The 22,977-nt window shown below is 39.0% G+C and overlaps 1 protein-coding gene and 1 pseudogene across 1 annotated transcript in view; one reads left to right on the top strand and one right to left on the bottom strand.

Moving 5' to 3' along the window:
- The window catches only part of LOC131278791 (putative zinc finger protein 487), a 56,080-nt gene extending 33,590 nt beyond the window's left edge, over window positions 1-22,490 (top strand). The window contains 4 exon segments of the mRNA XM_058299258.2: window positions 16,068-16,160; window positions 20,654-21,001; window positions 21,004-21,099; window positions 21,102-22,490. Coding sequence (XP_058155241.1) covers window positions 16,068-16,160; window positions 20,654-21,001; window positions 21,004-21,099; window positions 21,102-21,727 — 1,163 coding nt within the window. The 3' untranslated portion in view covers window positions 21,728-22,490.
- Window positions 2,496-5,739, bottom strand: LOC139439186 (RNA polymerase II elongation factor ELL2 pseudogene; annotated as a pseudogene).
- Window positions 22,491-22,977: the final 487 nt, after the last annotated feature.

The following is a 22,977-nucleotide window of genomic DNA, read 5'->3' as shown; positions in this document are numbered from 1 at the left end:
AAATGACAGTACAACTTGAATTAACATTACTTCAAAGTCCTTATATTTTTAACCACATAATTTATGTTCCCACATGATGAAACAAGTGATAATTTAAGTCACATATATGCCCCATGAAATGAAAATGTGTGCTGTTTTGATGAATCACAGTATGATATGTTTAACTATATCTGCTTTTTAATAATCCTGGTGCCCAGGATAAAACAAACAAACAAACCAAAAAAAAACCTCAGATATATATTACATGTAGGTAATAACCTCTTTGCATATGTGTCTTCAAAAAATACTTTGTAGAAGTGGATGTGGTGCAAGCAATTGAGCCTGCTTCCCACATGGGAGGTCCAGGGCTCATTTTCTGGTACCTCCTAAGGAAAACCAACAAAACATTATAGCAGTATGTAAGTAGGTACCTGCATGTTTAATTTTATACTTTTGTTCCCAAACTGTAGGCCTCTTTCATTTTAATAACATAATGATTTTACCTAACATTATTAAAGCTGACAAACTGTTGAAATGGAAATGCATTGTCTTCTGCAATAAAGTAACAATTTGACAGAAAAAAGCCCTTGTAGTAGCATCTGTCAGTTATTTAACCTTAGCATTTGGTCTTCTAGGAGTTGCAGCTTTTTTTCTGATGCTTGCTCACATCCACATAACCTGTACACACACAGTTCAAGCACACGCTTCAGACTCTGGTAGGTGTGCTTCCTGTTGCTCTAATCAAGTGGGAAGCGGTGTAGCTTATGTTTAACCACACTATGTACTCAACTAGTAAACACCTTAAGGCAACCATTGCAATGAGGAGTTAACTTGCAGGCAGATTTACTGTTCTAGATCAAGTAAGCCTGTATATACATATGTGTATGTATATCTACGTACGTACATATATACTTAGTTTTTTGTATTTTGTGCGCAATTCTAATCATTCTACAACTTATGGCAAAGAGTTCACATTAAGAAGGGTCAGAAAATCGGTTTATGTTTATCCTGAAGCATTTGACTTTGGATATTATTATTATTATTTTTTATGCACACAACATTGAAGTGTGAGAATTGGGTTCCCAATATGTTACAAAAAAATTCCTAGTGACAAACATAAGTTTTTGATGAAAAAAAATGACTTGACGTATAGATACTGTATCTCCCCTATCTGCCTAAAATAAAAGATTTCTTATTGACATAAACACAAGTCTTTAGGGGAAAAACAGCACCAGAGAAATCTTCAAAAATACAGGGAAGTGAAGTAAAGTGGAAAAAAAAAAGGGAACTCAAGTTTACTAATACTGAAACTTTCAACAGGTGAAATTTCATCCTTTTGGAATCTTCATGCAACTCATTTGGAATTTTAATTAAATAAACTTAACTTTATTCTCATCTTCTGGCCCCAGCAGAGTTCTAGTGCCGTGACTCTGCTTGCTGTTGGTCAAATTTGCCTATTAGTCTTTTAATATGAGCCAGCTTATTATGAAAATTCATCTGTATTTTTCTTCCTGGTAATTAGGACTAGACTGCTTGATCTTCTGATACTCTTGTAAAACTTCATGAACATTCTGATGCTTTTTTGAGCTCAGAGAAAGGTACTTTCATTTTGCACCAAGTCTGATAAATCTAGCGACAGTCTCCATCCTGGTCTGCAAGGCCCTGTACTCATAATACTTGGCATTGAAGTCATCCCTGTAATTCTGGCATTGCTCATAGGAGACAATAACAATATATTTTATCAAATAATCTGGGAGTGCCGGTGTTGAGGAAGACTCTTTTGAGGCAGCACAGCTCTCTTTAACTCCTTCATTGGAACGTGACTGGAGTTATTTAACTTGGCAAGTTCCCTCAACAGTCTCAGTGTCATTTCTTTATTTTTTTCCAAACAAATCAGTTTTATTGGTACGTACCGATAAAGCATACAGTTCATCCAAAGTGTATAATTATTGGTATTTGGTGTAATCATGTAGTTGCGCATTTATCATTTCAGTCATTATTGGAGAATTTTCATCATTCCAATAATAATAATAATAATGAAAAAAAAAAAAAAGGAAAAAAGCTCTACCCCTTAAAAATTACCTCTCAATCGTTCTATGCTTCCCCTGGCATACACATCTGCTATTCTGTTTCTGTTTTTCAATTTATTTCTATTTCTATTTTCCATAGATGGAGTCAAACAATATGTAGTACCTGTTGTCTAGTTTCTTTCTCTTAGTAGATACTACTGTTTTTTTAATTTAAAAATTTATTTTTATATAAATTGTTACAATTACTCAGTTAAAATAAGATAACCACAATAACAATAAATCTACTTTAGTTAGCAGTTACACTCCCCCCACCACCTTATTTTTGTTCATTCCTCAGTCTTGAGGCATTTGGGATGATGTGCCCTCTGACTGCTTCAGGCTGAGAAAGGATATAGATATTATGGGGCAGAGGAATGAAATCGTTTTGCTTGCAGTTGGAGATATCCCTTGTTTTGGGGCTGGGACTGGTCAATCACTGTCATTTTGTTAGATGTCCAGGAAAGGCCCTAAGAACAGGAGAGTAGGAGTTGGCCACATAACTTGTAGGATTTCAAGGCTCAACCAGCATAGGAGCAATTGGAAGGCTTTAAGTCTTAGAGAAATAAACTTAACAAGTAAGTGGAAGGTAGAAGAGTCATGATGAGGGGGTTTATAAATGGATAACTACCATTTTGACTAAAACTATCAGAAGGTAGTCTTGAGTCTTCTGGCCTTCTGAGTGCTAGGGGAATTGGAGTTAGAATTCATAGTCTAATAACTCAGCACTACCTCAGTTGTCGTTTGTAACTCTAACTAGTATGAAAATACCCAATGAATATCTGAACATTTTTATATACCCTATATACATGGAACAGCAACAATCCCCCAAGTGCAAGGGCAATGACCAGTGAAGAAGGATGGTCCAAAGATGAGCCCTTGATACTGATGACTATGCTTATGAGCCTGCATGCCTGAAGTTTTGACTAGGCCTAGAGCTGCAGAGTGCCTAAGAGTTACCTCCTGAGAGCTTCCATGTTGCTCAAATGTGGCCACTCTCTAAGCCAAACTTAGCGTGTAAATGCATTATCTTACCCCCAGCATGGGACTTGACTCTCGGGGATGAGCCTCCCTGGTACCAAGGGATTACTACCAATCACTAGCTAATGATGCAATTAGAAAAAGACCTTGAATAAAAGGGGAATATTGATAAAGACAAATGAGATTATATGGCTAAGAGTCTTCAAAAAAGAGTTGGGAGGTCATCAGAGGGGTCGTGCTTATGCACGTCTCAGCAGAATCCCAGAGAGAGCCAAAGTAGATACAATTAGATAGAATCCCAGGTACTGTTGCTCCTGAGAGCTATGGAGACACACAGGCTCTATGGTCATGGCAGATGGCCCTGGAGTTCAGTGCCTTGTCAGTGGGCCCTACTTTGTAATTTGTGTTCCTGAGTGTGATAGAGTTGGACTCAGATGTGACCTTTCTACACATGCCTCTTCTGTCACTTTTACTGAACCTGTGGTTGGTACTGGGGTTGGTGTATACTCAGGAACTTGAAGCTCTGGACTGGGCATGTGCCAGCTGGGTCCTGAGCCTGAGCAGAGTTGTAACTCCTACTCTCTGGTTCATTGGACTTACCCAGGCCAACTAACAGGGAGGTGAATATGGTCAACCCCCACAACAGGGAACTGAGAGTGCCTACAACTGCAAGCAGGAGAATCACATCCATCAGCCATGTGGGATCTAAGCCCCCTCTAGATTTCAAGGTGAAGTGGACATTACTATCCCAGGGTCCACAGGATGGAGGAATAAAATATTGATTAGAGTGGACTTACTGGTATTCTATTATAGAGCTGTTGTAACTCTAGCAATGAAATTTTATCATTGATGTATGTGGAGAAAATGGCCTTAGTAGGTGCTGAGGGCAGGGAGAGGGAAGAAGAGATGTGATGTGGGGGCATTTTCGAGACTTGGAGTTGTCCTAAATGATATTGTAGGGACAGAAGCTGGACATTATATATCCTGCCATAACCAACTGAATAGACTGGGGAGAATGTAAACTACAATGTAAACTAATACCCATGTGATGCAGCAGTACTCCAAAATGTATTCACCAAATGCAATGAATGTGCCACAATGATGAAAGAGGTTGTTAATGTGGGAGGAGTGTGGTGTGGTGTGGTGTGGGATATATGGGAACCTCTTATATATATATATATATATATTTTTTTTTTTTAAAGATTTATTTCTTCATTTATTTCTCTCTCCTCCCCCCTCCCACCCCGGTTGTCTGTTCTCTGTGTCTATTTGCTGTGTCTTCTTTGTCTGCTTCTATTGTCAGCGGCACAGTAATGTGTGTTTCTTTTTTTGTTGCATCATTTGTTGTGTGAGCTCTCCATGTATGTGGTGCCATTCCTGGGCAGGCTGCACTTTCTTTTCATGGTGGGCGGCTCTCCTTATGGGGCGCACTCCTTGTGTGTGGGGCTCCCCTACATAGGGGACAACCCAGTGTGGCAGGGCACTCCTTGCATGCATCAGCGCTGTGCGTGGTCGAGCTCCACACGGGTCAAGGTGGCCCAGGGTTTGAACCGCGGACCTCCCATATGGTAAACAGACGCCCTAACCACTGGGCCAAGTCCGCTTCCCTCTTTGAGGCTCTTTAAAACATAATCTTTTAAGGTATATGAGAGGACATTAGGATTCAGATTGGCTACCTATTTCAGAATTGCTCTGAGGAAGTTCTTGTCTTTTTAATTGATGCCATCTTTCTGCAGTGGAGCAAGCAGCTCAGGTTTCTTGTAGGCCTTCAGTGCCAGTAAATGAATCACTTTGTCCCTTTATGGCTGCTGAGAAGCACTGCTGCTGCTGTGTGTCTTTTGAATTGTATTTGTAGGGTTCATGGGAGTTGACCTTTTTCTCTTAGGTACTGCATCTGAAACATCTTGAGCTGCTTTCTGAATTTGCACTCTTTTTCCTACGTATATGGCTTGATAACCATATATGGTTTGATAACTTCTGTGCTATGGTTGTGGGATTTCTTCTCTGCCTGGATCATTCTTTCTTATGTCATCTGATACCAGTTGTTTGTTGCACAAATTAAATTTTTTAAATCTTGTTTAAATCCCATACATTTGAGCTGGGAGGCTCCAGAGCTGGAGAATGTTTGCTGGATGCAGTTGAAACTGCCTTGAGGGTTATCTTTACCCACATTTGACAAATAAAAGCTAAAGTTATGTACTTCTTTGGGGAGATTGCTTGTTAGGAATTTTGACGAGTCCTTGGAGCCCTTGGAACTGAATCGAAGGTGAAAAAGGAATTAAATTTTTGTGGCCCTGGTAGGTCTCTGGTGCCCCGATCGCCGTCTCAGTGAGGTTCATGTGAGTACAGTGATACTGTCCTGCTCCACATGCCTGCATGGCAACCTAAAGTGGTCCTCCTCCTGCAGGCCCGCTGCCATCTTAAAGGCCACAGTGTGCCACAGCCGTCACTGTGACAGCCATCCCACTTCTGGCATACTGTAATTTAGTGCCACTTGTTTTTGTAAATAAAGTTTTATTGGCACACAGAAAAACCCCCGTGTTTATGTGTTGTCTGTGGCTGCTTTCATGTTGTAATGACAGAGCTAATTAATTTTGACAAGAACTATATGGCTTTTAAGATATAACTTACTGTATGGCTCTTTATGGAAGTTTTTCAACCCCATCTCTGGGTCTAGTTTTCAAACTTTAGTGTCTATCTGAATCACCTGGAGGGCTTGTTAAAACACTCATTGCTAGGCCCTATTCCCAGAATAATGGATTATGTAGCTGTATTATTAATTAATTAATTTTAAGATTTATTTTTCTTTCTCTCCCCCTCCCAGTTGTCTGCTCTTTGTGTCCATTCACTGTGTGTTCTTCTGTGACTGCTTCTATCCTTATCAGTGGCACCAGGAATCTGTGTTTCCTTTTGTTGTGTCATCTTGTTGTGTCAGACCTCCATGTGTGCGGCACCATTCTCGGGCAGGCTGCACTTTCTTTCGTGCTGGGCAGCTCTCCTTACGGGGTGCACTCCTTGTGTGTGAGGCTCCCCTACACGGGGGCACCCCTGCGTGGCACGGCACTCCTTGCGTGTATCAGCACTGTGCATGGGCCAGCTCCACACGGGTCAAGGTGGCCCGGGGTTTGAACCGTGGACCTCCATGTGGTAGATGGGCGCCCTATCTACTGGGCCATGTCCACTTCCTGTATATTAGTTATTTAATGCTGTGTAAAAAAATTACCCAAGAAATTAGTGGATTAAAACAACAAATATTTATTATCTCATGTAGTTTTTTTTTTAATTTATATTTTTTATTAGAGTAGTTGTAGGTTTGCAGAAAAATAATGCATCTCATACCATTTTTGTGGGCCTGGTATTTACAGGTGGCCTAGCAGGGTGGTTCTGGTTGTGGTCTCGTGGTCAGCTGGGGCTGCAGCCATTTTGTAGTTTGACTGGTTTGAAGGATGCACTGCTAAGATGACTGACTTGCATCACTGGCAAGTTAGTGCTGGCCTTTGACAGGAGGCCTCTGTTCCTCATCATGTGGACCTTGCTGTGGTGATTGAGTGACCTCATGGCATGGCAGCTGGCTTTTCATAGAGAAAGCAAACAGGAGGGAACTAAGTGAAAGGGAACAATGTCTTTTCTGACCTGGCCTCAGAAATCACACTCTGTTGTGATGGTTTGAATTTTGTGAATCCTAGAAAAGATTATGTTCTTAAATAATCCATTCCTGTGAGTGTGGGGTCCTTTGATTGCATCAAATTCAGTTAAGGGGCCTTTGATTAGAGCGCTTGATTAGATTGCTTTCAGGTTTTTGATTAGAGTATATGTCAGTGAGGCATGACCCAGGTTGGGTCTCTGCCCTCTTGCTGGGTCTTATATAAACTGAGAACACACAGAAAAGACACAGAGAAAGGGTGCTCTGCCATTTTGACCCTGCCATGTGAAGGAAAGGACTCCAGGTTCACCTACAGCTGCAGAAAGATAGAGAAGCCCCAAGAGGCTCCAGGAGCTATGCCTAGGGAGAGAAGCCAGATTGCCCACAGCTGAGCTTGAGGAGAAAGTAGAGGGAGATTGGCAGACCCTCCAGGATCTGCTGGCAGCCAGCCTTTGGTGAGAAAGCATCTCTGATGGTGCCTTGAATTGGACTTTTCACTGTCTCAGAACTGTAAGCTTTTACCTCAAATTAATTTCCTTTATAAAACTCAACCCATTTCTGGTAATTTTGTATTGGCAGCTTTAGCAACATCCTATTGGTTTAAAAATTCATCCCTATTTAATGTGGGAGGAGATTGCACCAAGGCATGAATTCTAGGAGGCCAGAATCTTTGGAGGCCATCTTGGAAGCTGGCTGCCCCAGTAGGTCTGTGGCAAGACCTGAGAACGTGGTTTTCTAACAAGTTCCCAGGTGATGCTAATTTTGTTGACCTGGGGACCCTTAGAGAACACTACCTCAAGGAGTGCCCAAGAAAATCCACTGAATGTATGAAGGAAATACTAGCATATTTATACACGGGTATCTGTATTTTACAAAAATATGAATGAGATTTCACATATATATCAATGTATAAATAACTGTGCTGGGTGAGTGCTCAAATTTTAGTTAAGGGGTAAATGATCAAACATTATGGAACATCTAAACTGTGGGATAAGTCCCCAATTACTTATAATCTTGTTCCTGATTATGTCTGTGAGGCTTTTTATTTTTTTCTTTATTAGAGAAATTGTGGGTTTAACGAACAATGGCGCATAAAAGCATTAGAAAAGGATTCCCATATACCACCGCACCACCAACACCTTGCATTGGTATGCAACATTTGTTACAATTGATGATAGCACATTTTTATAATTCTGTTAATTAAAGTCCATGGTTTAATTTAGGTTTCCTATTTGTGTAGTGTAGTCACATGGATTAAAAATTTTTTAATTCTATTGTCATATATACAATCTAACATTTCCCTTTTAATCATATTCAGATATATATTTGAGTGCTATTTGCATTTACAATGTTGTGTTACCATCATTACCATCCATTACCAAAATGTTTCCATCATTCCAAATAGGAACCCTGTACATTTTAAGCCTTAACTTCCCATTCTCTATCCCAATCCCATCCCCTGGTAACCTATATTCTAGATTCTGATTCTTTGAGTTTGCTTTATTGTTTTGAGTCAGATCATACAATATTTGTCCCTTTGTTTCTGCTTTATTTCACTCAAAGTGATATCTTCTAGGTTCATGTTGTCATATGTATCAGGACTTCATTCCTTTTTATGACTGAATAATATTCCATTGTATGTATATACCACACTTTATTTTTTCATTCATCAGTTGATGGACATCTGGGCTGCCTCCATCTTTTGGCAATTGTGAATAATGGTTCTATGAACATTGGTTCGAATCCCTCCTTTCAGTTCTTTTAGGTATATATCTAGAAGTGGGATTACTGAGTCATATAGTAGTTCTATACTTACTTTTCTGAGGAACTGCCAATCTGTCCCCCACAGTGGTGCTACCATTTTACATTGCCACTAGCAATGAATGACTGTTCCTATTTCCCTGCATCCTCTCCAACGTTTGTTATTGTCCATTTTATTAGTAGCAGCCATTCTAGTGGGTGTGAAATGTTATCTCATTATGGTTTTGATTTGCCTTTCCTTGATGGCTAATAATGTTCAGCATATTTTCATGCACTTTCTTGCCATTTGTATATCTTCTTTGGAGAGCTGTCTATTCAAGCCTTTACCCATTTTAAAATTTAAAATCTTTTTGTTGTTAAGCTGAAGGTTTATATATTCTGGATACTAATCCTTTATATCAGATATATGGTTTCCAAATATTTTCTCCTATTGTGTAGGTTGTTTTACTTTCATGATAAAGTACTTTGAGTAAGAAAAATTTTAATTTTGATAAGGTCCCATTTACCTATTTTTTCTTTGTTGCTTGTGCTTTGGTATGAAATCTAAGAAACCATTTTCTGCACAAGGTCCTGAAGATGCTTCCCAACATTTTCTTCTAAAAGTTTGATAGTTCTAGTTCCTGTATTAAGTTTTTGATCCATTTTGAGTTGATTTTTGCATATTGTATGAGGTGGTGGTCCTGCTCCCTTTTTTTGCAAATGGAGATTCAGTTTTCCCAGCACCCTTTGTTGAAGATACTGTTGTTTCCCAAATGAGTGATTTTTGCCACCTCGTTGAATTCTATTCCAGTGGTCTATATGTCTGACTTTGTGCCAAGACCATGTTGTACTGGTTACTGTGGCTTTATAACAAGTTTCAAGATTGGGAAGTGTGAGTAGTCTGACTTCATTCTTTTTCAAGATGCTTTTAGCTATTTGGGGCCCCTTACCCTTCCATATGAATTTGATGATTGCCTTTTCCATATCTGCAAAGAAGGTTGTTGGAATTTTATCTGGGACTACATTGAATCTATAAATTGCTTTGAGTAGTATTGACATCTTTTTGTAAATTTTATTTTCATTCTTAAAGATGTATTTTATTTATTTATTCGCACCCCCCTCATTGGCACTTGCTGTCTGCTCTCTGTGTCTGCTGGTCTTCTCTTTTGGAGGCATCGGGAACTGAACCTGGGATCTCCCATGTGGGAGAGAAGTGCTCAATTGCTTGAGCCACTGCAGCTCCCAGGTTTGTTGTGACTCTCATCGACTTTCCTGTTTGTATCTCTTTGTTGTGTTATCTTGTATCAGCTCTCTGTGCTTGCCCATCACACCAACTCACCTTCTCCAGGAGGCCCCAGGAACCAAACCCAGGACCTCCCATGTGGTATTTGGGAGCTCAATCACTTGAGCCGCATCTGCTTCCGAGTATGGACATCTTAGTAATGTTTTGTCTTCTAATCCATGATTATGGACTATCTTTCCATTTATTTATGTCTTTAATTTCTTTCAGTAATGTTTTGTAGTTTTCTGTGTACAAGTCCTTTGCATCCTTGGTCAGATTTATTCCTAAACATTTGATTGTTATCATAAATGGAATATTTTTCTTGATTTCTTCTTCTGATTATTAATTGCCTGTGTATAGAAACACTATTGTTATTTTTGGATGTTGATCTTGTACCTTGCCACTTTGCTGAAGTCATTTATTAGGTCTGAGAGCTTTGTTGTGGATTTTTCAGGATTTTCTGTATATAGGATCATACCATCTGCAAATAGGGAAAGTTTTACTTCTTCCCTTCCAAATTGGATGCCTTTTATTTCTATTTCCTACCTAATTGTGCTGGCAAGAACTTTCAGTACAATGTAGAATAACAATGGAGGCAGTGGGCATTCTTGTCTTATTTCTGATCTTAGAGGGAAAGGTTTCAGTCTTTCACCATTAAGATGTTAGCTGTGGGTTTTTCATATTTGCCTTTTATCATGTTGAGGTTGTTTTCTTTTATTCCTAGTGATATAAATTTTTTTAAAATCAAGAAGTGGTACTGCTTTTGTCAGTTGTTTTTTCTGCATCAATTGATATGATCATGTGGTTATTTTCCTTCATTCTGTTAATGTGGTATATTACATTAATTGATTTTCTTATGTTGAGCCAACCTTGCATATCAGGGATAAATCCCACTTGCCATTGGCATATAATTCCTTCAGTATGCTATTGGATTTGGTCTCCTAGTATTTTGTTGAGGATTTTTGCATCTACATTCACAAGAGATATTAGTCTGTAGTTTTCTTGTATCTTTATTCAGCTTTGGTTTAATGGTAAGAGTTTGAGCAGAATTGAAGTTATCTTCTTGGAATGTTTGGTAGAATTCCCTGTGAGGCTATCTGGTCCTGAGCTTTTCTTTTCGTTTGTGTGATTTTTTGGTTTGTTTATTATTATTATTATTGTAATGAAAATGAAAATACCTTGGGTTTTTCTTTGTTGGGAGGTTTTTGATGACTGATTCAATCTCTTTACTAGTTATTGGTTTGCTGAGATGTTCTATTTTTTCTTGAGTTAATGTAGGTAGTTTGTGTGTTTCTACGAATTTGTCCATTTCATTTATATTATCTAATTTATTGGCATACAGTTGTTCATATTATCCTTTTAATTTCGGCAGGGGTCAGTAGTGTTGTTCCCCTTTTCATTTCTGATTTTTGTTATACATATCCTTTCTCATTTTTTTCTTTGTCTAGCTAAAGATCAGCTTTATTGATCTTTTCAAAGCGCCAACTTTTGGTTTTATTGTTTCCTTTGTATTTTTGTTTTCTATTTCATTTATTCCCCCTATCTTTATTTCCTTCCTTCTATTCACTTTGGGTTTGGTGTACTCTTCCTTTTCTAGCTCTTCTAATTTTGAGGTTGGGTTTCTAATTTGAAGTGTTTTTTAATGTAAGGATTTAAAGCTATAAATTTCCCTCTCAGCACTGCCTTTGCTGGATCCTGTCAGTTTGAGTATGTTACATTTTCATTTTCATTCACTTCAAGAGATATCCAAATTTTGCTTTTGATTTTCTCTTTAACCCATTGATTGTTTAAGAGTATGTTGTTTAGTTTCCACATACTTGAAATTTCCATTTCTCCCTCTGTTATTGATTTCTAGTTTTAGTCCATTGTGTTCAGAGCGCATACATTGAATGATTTCAATATTTTTGAATTTACTGAGACTTTTGACCCAACATAGAGGCTATCCATGGGAGAATGACCCATGTGTGCTTGAAATATGTATATTCTGTTTTTATTGGGTGAAGTGTTCTATATATGTCTGTTAGGTCTAGTTGTTTTAATATATCATTCCAAGTTCAGTACTTATAGATCTTCTGACTGTATGTTCTATTCATTATTGAGAGTGGTATGTTAAATCTCCTACTATTAATGTAGAACTGTCAATTTCTTCCTTCAAATCTGTCAGTATTTAGTTCACATATTTTGGGGCTCTGCTGTTTGGTTCATATATATTTATAATTGTTACATCTTCCTGTTGAATTGTCCAAGATCTTTATAAGTATGTAATGACCATTGTAATCCCTTATAACTTTTTTTAAAGATCTATTTATTTATTCATCACCACCACCCCCATTGTTTGTGCTCACTGCCTGCTCTCTGTGTCTGCTCGTTTCCACTAGGAGGCACTGGGAACCAAACCTGGGACCTCCCATGTGGGAGAGAAGTGCTCAATCACTTGAGCCACCTCAGCTCCCTGGTATGTTGTATCTTTCATTGTCTTTCCTCTTTGTGTCTCTTTGTTGCATCAGCTCACCTTGCCTGCCCATCATGCCAGCTCGCCTTCTCCAGGAGTCCTCAGGAACTGAACCTATGACCTCCCTTGTATTTAGATGGGAGCTCAGTCTCTTGAACCACATCTGCTTCGCACCTCATAACTGTTTTTGACTTAAAGTTTACTTCATCTGGTAGTTGTATAGCCACCCTAGCTCACTTTGGTCACTACTTGCGTGGTATATATTTTTTCATCCTTTCACCCTCAACCTACTTGCATCTTTGACTTTTTGGTGAGTGTCTTGCAGATAGCTTACAGTTGAGTCATCCTTCTTTATTCATTCTGCCAATTTCTGCCTTTTGACTGGAGAGTTTTATCCATTTACATTTAAAGTCACTATTGATAATACAGGACTTTTTTCTCCCATATTGCTATTTGGCCTTTGTAAGTCTTCTACCATTTCCCCCCAGTTCCATTAAAGCCTACTTTTATATTTATTATCTTTCTTCTCTTGTACCATATTGAGTGCCTTCTTTCTATCTAGATAAATTTTCATCTGTTTTCCTTTTGCTTACCATAGGGTTAAAATTGAACATCTTAAAGGTACAATAATCATGTTTGGTTTGATACCAACTTAACTTCAATAGCATGCATATATATTTTTCCTATTCCCCTTTGTCATCCCCCCAATTTTTTGTACTTGTTACCACTTATATCTTTGCACATTTTATGTCCAAAACCATAGATTTATCATAACTTTTTTTGCATTTGCATTTTAGCACGTTATACTAATGGATGTGCATATTCATATCTTTTGTTAAGTTTGGGAAGTTCTCTGTCATTATTTCATTGAATATCCCTTCTGCCACTTTCTCTCCTTCTTTCCCTTCTGGGACCCCCATAATGTGTATATTGATATGCTGGATGGTGTCCCACACTTAATATTTCTTTTTTCTTTCTATTCCTCAACTGACTCATTTCAGGTGACTTGTCTTCAAGTTCAGTGATTCTTTCTTCTGCCAGAAATCCTGGGCATTTTTTATTTTAGTTATTGAGTTCTTCAACCTGAGTAATTTTGTTTGGTTCCTTTTCAAAATTTCTATCTCTCTGCTTAGACTCTCATATTGTTCATTCATGGTTTTCTTGATATCCTTTAGTTCTTTCTCTGTACTTTCCTTTATTTCCTTGAGTATTTTTATTTTTTTATTTGTTTAAATATTTATTTTATTTATTTCTCTCCCCTTCTCCCCATTGTCTGCTCTCTGTGTCCATTTTGCTGTGTGTTCTTCTGTGTCCACTTGCATTCTTGTCACTTGGCACGAGGAAACTGTGTCGCTTTCTTTGTTGCATCATCTTGCTGTATCAGCACTCCGTGTGCGGCACCACTCCTGGGTGGGCTGTGCTTTTTTCACGTGGGGCAGCTGTCCTTGCAGGGCACACTCCTTGCACGTGGGGCACCTCTATGTGGAGGACACTCCTGTGTGAACGGCACTTCTTGCATGCAGCAGCACTACGCATGGGCAAGCTCACCACACAGGTCTGGAGGCCCTGGGTATTAAACCCTAGACCCTCCATATGGTAGGCAGACACTCTGTCAGTTGAGCCACAACTGCTTCCCATCCTTGAGTATTTTTGAATTTTTTTTAAAGGCTTTGTTCAATATGTCCACATTCTTATTTTCTTTGTTGATGTTTTTTGGATTTTTGTCCTCATCCTTTTGATGGGCCATCATTTCCTGTTTCTTTTTCTTGTACTCTTTTTTCCCATGGTACATTTTAATATTTTAAATGTTAAATTTGAAATTTACTCCCTTGGATGTCTGTTTCTTGCTTTCGTAACCAAATGGTGATCAGACATATGTTTTGAACTTCAGCCCTCTTGTAAGGCAGGCATCTAGCCAAGGCAAAAGCAGCATGCATTGTTTTTCCTGTTGTTCTGGGTCTCTGTTCTGTTTTGGGCTCTTGCTTGTTAGTTGTTTTGGAGTTTACCTGTTTATAGGAGTTTGGTTGTCCGAGAGGGGACATACTTCCCTTTCCTGGATATTTCAAGTTGGCAGGACTTTGTCCCAGACTTTCTGCCTTTGTAGTTTCCTACATTGTTTCATTGTCTCATGCTACTTTTGCCTGGAGCAAATTCTGGTAGGAGGGTCACCCCACAGAGGACTTTCCCAAGTCGGTCTTTACTAACCAAAACAGGGTCAGGGATCCACAGAACGGGTGCAGGCTGCCTCCGCATGCCCTATAGAGGGGATAAGGAAGGATGCTAAGAGCTTCTCCGATGTCCCCAAAGCTGAACATTTCCGGCCTGCCCAGCAAATATAGCCCATCAGCTAATTGTCTCCTGCAGCCCCTGAGGAGGCGCTCCATGTTTAAATCTCCTCTGTCTGGGGAGGGTTGAAACAATGCCTGCTGCAGTCTTTGGGTTTGGGGGAGGCTGTAATGGGAGTTGAACAGTGGCTGCCACCACCTTTGTCCTGGGCTGGGTTGAAATAATAGCTGCCCTCAAGGCCAGGACCCAGTGATCAATCCAAATTGCTAATCACAGGCCATGATCCATTGATCAGCCGTGCCCAGCCCTCTTCTTGGTGAGGAGGATTTTTATGTCTCTTTCTGTCAACACCGTATAGCCAGGGGCTGGACCCCATGGCGGCCTGCAGTGAGAATGGGGAGTGCGCACTGATAGATGCTGTGAGTGGAGAGGGTGATTTACAGTTCTTTACTGTAATTTTTTAGCCTCGTCCTCCCACTCTTCCCTGGATGCTGTACATAGTTCTTTTGGTCTCTGGGATTTCAAAATTCTTGTTTCAGACAGTTTCTGCCTCTTTAATAGTTGTTTTGGTAGAAGGACTGAGCCCTGGAATTCTACTCCCTGCCATCTCTCCTGAAGTTCTGTGAGGCTTTATCTTAATACATCTGAAACCCTATTCTCCTATCATCTTGTGCTATTTTTAGTTCCATTAATTTATCAAGTATTTTTATGCCTCCAAGCCCTTGTTGATGTAGTCAGTCCATATTTATAAGGAACACAAGATTTATGGGTCAAGACTCAAAGCTTTTTTTCTCAATGGAGCTCAGTCTGATAGTTCAAAATAGAACTTTTCTTCTTCCTTTGCAATTATTTGTCCACCTTTCAGATATTTTTAGCATTCTACTGTAATAATTATTGCTGATATTTATGCCTCTGACCAGATTATTTTCTTAATCATCTTTATATTTTTAGGAATTGGGACAGCTTGTGGCATGATGACAGGACCTAGTGTGAAAATGTGTAAATAAAATTAGTGCCCTGGAAGAATCCTTATACTATGTTATATGTTGTGGGGAGCGATTTCTCATTTTCCACAACATATAATATTTGTAGTAGGCATCCTATGTCGCAGTTTCTCTTCATCTATGAACAGTTAACGTGACAAGTGTTAATTACCAAACATATGTTGTATGTAATCCAGGTTCAGTCAGTTTACATTGAATATGAATGTGCTGTTCCAGGGGTCACTGTCATTCAGGGACATGACCGTGGGCTCCACCCAGGAGGAGTGGCAGCACCTGGACCCTGCTCACAGGACCCTGTACAGGGACATGATGCTGGAGAACTACAGCCACCTCCTTTCAGTGGGTAGAGGTTGTGTTTTATCTAACTCCCAATAACATTTGTTTCCTTTTTTAGTTGCAGATATATACATGGTTTCTTTGTAGAGATAATGATTTATAAGCTTGAAATTCAGGAGTCAGAAACTGATTGATTCCTTTTGGACACTATAAAAACTTTGTGTTCTTCTCTCCAGTGAAATGTTCAAGTGGGCCTATTTTTGTTAAGCTTCTATCTTCTTGGGGCATGCCCTGTCCTCTTTTAAAAATCCTGAACTTCAGGCCACCTGGCCCAAACACTGTCATTTCCCATCCACAGGGTATTGTGTAACCAAAGCAGAAGTGATCTTCAAGTTGGAGCAAGGAGAGGAGCCATGGTTAGAGGAAGAGAGCCAAAGCCAGAGCCTCCCAGGTGAGTTAGCGAGTACACAGGGAGCCACAACCAGGGAGTTCATTCAGACACTGGCATCTCTGAATTTTCAGGAACCTTTCCTTAGAATTACCAGAACTTTGGAGGTGACTGAGAATAATTGGCCTGCCTGCCTCAGATGCATGTATCACATTTGCAGATAATAGCTAAATGCTCTTTTTTTCCCTTCCAAAAATCCAGTCCTTGCTTATCTCATTACAGGTATTTTTTTATTCTTTCTGTATCCATTTTATTTGCCTTTAAAAAATTGTTGTAACATATATACCTCAAAAAATTTCCCATTTTAACCACTTTCATGTGTACGAATCAGTGATGTTAATTATTTTTACAATATTGTTCTTTGAGCACCACCATCTATTACCAGAACTTTTTCATCACCCCAAATAGAAACTCTGTACGCATTAAGCAGTAACTCCCAATTTACCCCAATTCCCCAGCACTGGTAACTTCTAATCTGTCTTCTGTCTCTCTGTATTTACTTATTCTAGGTATTTCATAGATGTGGATGCATACAATACTTGTCCTCTTGTGTCTGTCTTATTTCACTCAACATGATGTCTTTGAGGTTCATCCATGTTGTCACATGTCTCAGAATTCCACTCCTTTTTTATGGCTGAGTGATATTCCACAGTGTGTATATACTACACACAGTGTATACTCCTTTTGTCTATCCATTTACTTTTTGATGGACACTTGGGTTGCTTCCACCTTTTGGCTATGTACATTGGTGTATCAGTCAGTTGTCCTGTTTTAACTGTTAATGTATTCATTCAACAAGTATTTAATACCTAACGCCTGCCAGCTATATCTGTGTGCTAGGGAGATAGCTGCTGACAATATCATGACTCTGCTGTTGTGAAGCCTGCATTCTAATGGTAGAAGATAATGTAATGTGGTGTGTTGTTTATGAAAGTGCAATTAGGAAAAGGCCTCTTAGAGGTCACTGTGATGATTAACACAAATTTGGGTGAAGTGAGCCAGTGGGTTCTGAATATTCTGGCTAGATGGTATACCCCCTGCCACCAAGCTGAGATCAGAGTGTAGAATAGCAATGAACAAGGCTGTATATTGAAGTGAGTGTGTCTGGGGAGCGTGTAAGAGATGATATCAGTAGTAGTTGGGGCTCGGTTATGCTTGGTCTTACTGGCCATTGTGAATTCAGTAATTTTATCCTAATGAGGTAAAGTCTTTGGAAGGTTTTGAGCAAGCGAGCACATGCTCTGATTGATATAAATCTCTAGCTATTGGGCAGTGGAAATGCTGGCAGAGGGTTGGGGAAAGAGGGTAAGAGTAAAACCAGGGAGATCAGTTAGCCAGAGTCAATGGGAAGGATGATTGTGGATTGTATTAGTTGGGAAATTGTGAAAGTTAGGTGATATGATTGAACTCTTGATATATTGTGAAGTTGTAGCCAAATAGGATTTGCTGTTAGATTGGGTTATGGGTATATGAAAAAGAATAATCAAGGATAATCTGAGAGGTTTTATCCTGAGACACTGGATACATGGTGATACTTTTGACTGAGATGGGGGAAATGGGAAGCAGCAGTTTTGGGAGGAAATAAGCAAATATATAGGTTATCTAATCAAATATTGTCATATAAAATGGTAGTAATATTCTGTTCAGTATAGAAAGGACACAAATAAACATAAAATGTTGAAAAATGGTAGCATATAAGCCAATCAGAATCGTGTTCTAACATCCTCTAATTGTTTAGAAGAAATTTTATTGTTAAATAGGAATGATAAAATTTAATTGGAAAATGATACAAGTTTGTAACATGTACAGCTTTAAAACTTGATTGATTGATTGATTGATTTTTAGAGAGGTCGAACCCAGGACCTTGTACTTGGGAAACTAGTGCTCAAACCATTGAGCTGCACCTGCTTGCTCCCACAACTTTAAACTTTCATTTTATTTTTCTGGGTGACAATGGTCTTTGTATAGGGTTGATCCCTTGGTTCAGCCATATGTGTACAAATGTATAATTTAAAAGCCCTGGAATGTGGGGGGTAGAGGTCATTTCTGGGCTGCTTCTGCCCAGGTTGCTAAATCTGCCTCTTTCTAGCAGCCAGAAATATGGCTCACTTCTTCTGGAAAGCTGCCAGTTCCTTCACCACAGGAAAGCCCAGGGAATAGGCAGAGTCGATGAGGGAGTGGACAACCGAGGACAAGGGCATGTCTGCAGGGAAGGGCATTGTCCTGAGCTTTGATGTGGGCAACCTCATTCCTGTGCTTCAAGGTCACCAGGCCTGCCACCTTTCTCTTTCTGCCGGGCCCCTTCTCAATTCCAGAAGGCAGGAAACAGTGGGTTGTCCAGCCTTGATTTCAAATGTCCTGTCAGGCTTTGCAGAAATCTTAGTGGCAGAGGAATGCCTTCTGCGGTGTCGTTTGTCTTCTTGTTGAATTCCTTGCAGACCTGGCTGATGGAGGTGCCTCGCTGACCCGCGCCTGGCCTGATGGCGGTGCCTCGCTGACCCGCGCCTGGCCTGATGGAGGTGCCTCACTGACCCGCGCCTGGCCTGGCCTGGCCTGCCTGGCAGTGGGCGGGATCACAGCTCCGGCCTCGGGCTCCCGAGTGGCCCGACTTAGTTTTAACAGATGTGGGGCTCGGGGACACAGTTCACCCCACAGGAGCAGCAAGAGTGCTTTAAAAGTTTTAAAGAGAAGAAAATGGAAAAGAAAGGAAATCACCACGTATATTGGATCAGACTAAAAAAAGATAATGAAACAATGGAAATGAACAATGGGATGAACACATGGAAACTGTAAATGAAACAGGAAACCAAATCCAGATATTTTAGTAATTACAGTATACTGAAAGGGTCTAAACTCTCTTATTAAAAGATATTGTCAGATTGGACTTTTAAAAATCTAGCTGCATGGTGTTTGAGAGCCATACCACCAGGGCTCCAGTGTGACCAATTTTAGTTTTTGAGGTTTTTTTTTTTTTTTGAGCAATTCTGTGTAATGATTGTGGTTTCTTGACTTTTATATTTTTTTATAATTCATAAAAATTTAATTTGAATGAACAAAGGAAATTTACTTATGGTTTTTTAATTGAATAAAACCTATCTTGCAATTACCATATGAGCCACTTGGTCCCATTTATAATCTAAGAAACATTGTAAGATTGTAGTTGATCTTATTTTTCCTAAATTTGAAACAGTTTGCTATTTTATCACCTTAGCAGCTATTTAAACACCACTCATTAATTATGTCCAACAATGTGAAAATAGACTGAAATGCTAAGAAAATAGAAGAATGATGAATTTCCTTAGAAAGATAATGCAGGAGCTGATGTAGCTCAGTAGTTGAGTACTGGCTTCTTCCCACAAGCGAGGTCCTGGGTTCAATCCCCTGCCGATACCTAAAAAAATTATAATATTTACAATAGGGAAGTAAATTATCATTATTAAATCATCCTTCCGCTTTCTTATTGAATTTCCTAAAATATTGTGACGGCTATGATGAAGGTATAAAAGAAGCCTGGAGCAGAGCAGGTGTAGCTCAGTGACTGAGCATCTGCTTTGCATGCATGTGGCCCTGGGTTCACTCCCCAGTACCTCCTCAAAAAAATTATAAAAAAAGAGAAGCCTGGAGACAACATCTTTATAGTTTTTCTTTCTTTTTGAGATTTCATTGAACACAGTTGAGAATTCAGAATTTTTCATTTTCTGCCCTTAATGTCAAAGAGCAGAAAATTGACAAGAGGAAGACTTTTGACAATTATTACACAAATCAGAAGACAAATGCAAAGAGAAGTACCCTACACTCTAATGATGATGACTTAATTGGTTGTATAAGTGATCCTCAGACTGAGTTTTAGATGATATACTAGATGACTCAAGGTATGCATCTGACCCTGTTGTAAGAACAGCCTGAATGTGTACTTACATTGGTCATTAGTGCTTTTTGTGAATTGCAGCCGGAATGCATATGTAGCCCACATAGTAGAATTTTCCTTTGAATGTGTGTATTAGTTATTTTTGAAATTTAATTTGGTGGTTGTATGTAAAATAGATAAGAGGGGATGAGGTCCCCATCTAGATCTCCATCTAATTGTTGCTTTGAGATCTCCCCTTACATTATTATCTACTATTTTCCTTGTGCTTCTACTTACTATTTTTTGACTTGTTGGGCTGATTCTGTTTTCTGTGAGGTTCCCCATTCCAGGACCAAGCAGTTAGTCAAACATTTGTTTTATTGTTGTTTATGTTTATTTCAAATTCTCTATCCATTTTTTTAAGTTACATTGGCAAAAGGTCAGATTATTGTGTTTTATTGCTGGAGGCCCTGTAATTTTCCCCTACTGCAAGTTATTTGTTTTTTTCCACACATACGGGAGCCAAGAAGGATGATGCCTTTGGGATCACTTTCACAACCAAAGGCTGGGTTATAATAAGACATTTGAGTATACATTTCCTTTTCCTGTGTTAACATTTATAAACTATGATAAATTATTCTCATTCTAGATTTCTTCATAGTTGATGACCTGGTGGAGAAGAGCCAGGAAAACCAAGACCAGCATCTGCAGGAAGTCGAGTTCATCAACAGCAAAACATTGTCTCAGGCAAGGAGTAGTACATTAGGAAAAACATTTTATCTGGACACAAACCCTGCTTCATCAAGAATATCTGGTAAATGTGACCCATATGGAATGAGTTTGAATTATATTTCAGAATTAATTATTAGTAATAGAAACTCTTTTGTAAATAAACCAGAGGAGTTTAATACACATGGGAAATTGCACCTCTGTACCAAGCATGAGAATCCTCATTCCAGAGAGGAACCTTTTGCATATGATGGAATTGGAAAAGCCATCGTGGAAACGAGGACCTGTTTCAGCATCACAATATTCAGACTTGGAAGCAGTCTTCTGAATATAATGAATGCAGGAAAGCCTTCCATGAGGAGGCAGCCCTCATACCCATAAAAGAGCATGCTCATGGGAGAAGCCCTGTGAGTATAATAAATATGCGAAAACCTTTTCTAATAATTTGACCCTTCTTGTCCACCACAGACCTTGCATAAGGGAGAGTCGCTGTGAATTTAATGACTGTGGGAGGAGGTCTGTTGGGGAAAAGTCAGCTCTAATTAATCACCGTAGAGTTCTGGTGGGGGAGAAATACGTTGAGTGTAACGTGAGTGAGAAGAGTTTCAGCAGAAAGTCACTCTCCACTCACACTCAGAGAACTTATAAAGGAGAGAGTACATTTGACTCTAATGAAAACTGGGAGATATTCTGCAAGAAGCCAGATTTCACTGAGCATCAACAGACACATATAGGAAAGAAAGCCTATAAAACTAATCAGTATACTGGTGCATTTTGCAAGAAGCCAAACCTTCCTACATATCAGGAAACAGATATAGTAGAAAAATTTTATGAATGTAGTGAATGTGAGATAACCTTTGGCCATAAATATTCTCTTATCTTATCTGAAGGAAACTATGTTAGTTTGGGATTTGGGTTTAATTTGGGAATTAAAACTTTGATCTTAAAGTATTATCTTAGAATACCTGTTTCAGATATGATGCATTTTTGTTGAAGGTATTCTGCTATAGACATACTGTGGAAAGGAATCTTTTATGGTTCCTTTTGAATCATGAAATGTATAAGGTTTCCCATACTTAATATCTATGTATTTTTTTGTTTTAATGGAAATTTTTGATAAGATTATTTTAGATTGTAAACTGCATTTGTAAGAAATCATAGTAATCCCATGTACCCTTTACCTAATTTTTCCAAAGATAACTTCTTGCAAAACTATAGCACAGTATCACAAACAGGATAATGGCATTGATGCAATGCACTGATCATGTTCACATTTTCCTAATTTTACTATTCTCATTTATGTGTGTGTGTATTTAGTCCTGTACAGCTTTATCACATGTAGGTTTGTGTATCCACCACCATAGTCAGGATAAAGAACTATTCCATTACCACAAGGATTTTGTGTGCTGTCCTTTTATAATGATCACCCACCTCCCTCTTGTGCCCCTCATCCATCCCTAACTCCTGGCAGCCAGGAATGTGTGCTTCATTTCTAAATGTTGTCACTTTAAAAATGCTGTATGAATGGGAACATACAGCATGTAACTTTTTAAAAGTGGCTTTTTTCACTCAGCATAATTCCCTGGAGATTCATCCAAGTTTTTATGTATATCAATAATTTGTTCCTTCTTACTGCTGAGTAATATGCCATGGTATGGGTGTACTGCAGTTTATTGGCTATTCACCCGCCGAAGGACATCTGGGCTATTTCCATTTTTTGTCTATGATGAATAAAGCTGGTATAACATGGTTAGAGATTTTTGTGTGAACATAAGTCTTCATTTCTCTGAGATGCATGCCCAAGAGTGCAGTTGCTGCATGGTAGGGTAGTGCATGTGTATTTTTTGAGAAATTACCATACTTTTCCAGAGTGGCTGCACTATTTTACATTTCCACCAGCAATATATTAGTGATCCAGTTTCTCCATATCCTCACCAGCATTTGATATTGTCACTATTTTTAAATTTTAGCCATTCTGATAGGTGTGTAGTAATATATCATTGTGGTTTTAATTTGCAGTTCCCTGATAGCTGATGGTGTTGAACATCTTTTCATGTGATTATTGCCAGCTGTAAATATTCTTCGGTGAAATGTCTCTTCATGCAACCCTCTTTCTAATTGGATTTCCCCCCCTTTTTTAATATCTTTTTTTTAAAGATACATAGATAACACAAAATGTTACATTAAAAAATATGAGGTTCCCATACATCCCACTCCCCACACCCCCACTCCTCCCACATAGAT

Source organism: Dasypus novemcinctus, chromosome 6, assembly GCF_030445035.2.
Source record: "Dasypus novemcinctus isolate mDasNov1 chromosome 6, mDasNov1.1.hap2, whole genome shotgun sequence".
In the NCBI taxonomy this organism is placed as follows: domain Eukaryota; kingdom Metazoa; phylum Chordata; class Mammalia; order Cingulata; family Dasypodidae; genus Dasypus; species Dasypus novemcinctus.
The sequence above is the reverse complement of the archived record's forward strand: the minus strand, read 5'-3'. Positions and strand labels throughout refer to the sequence as shown.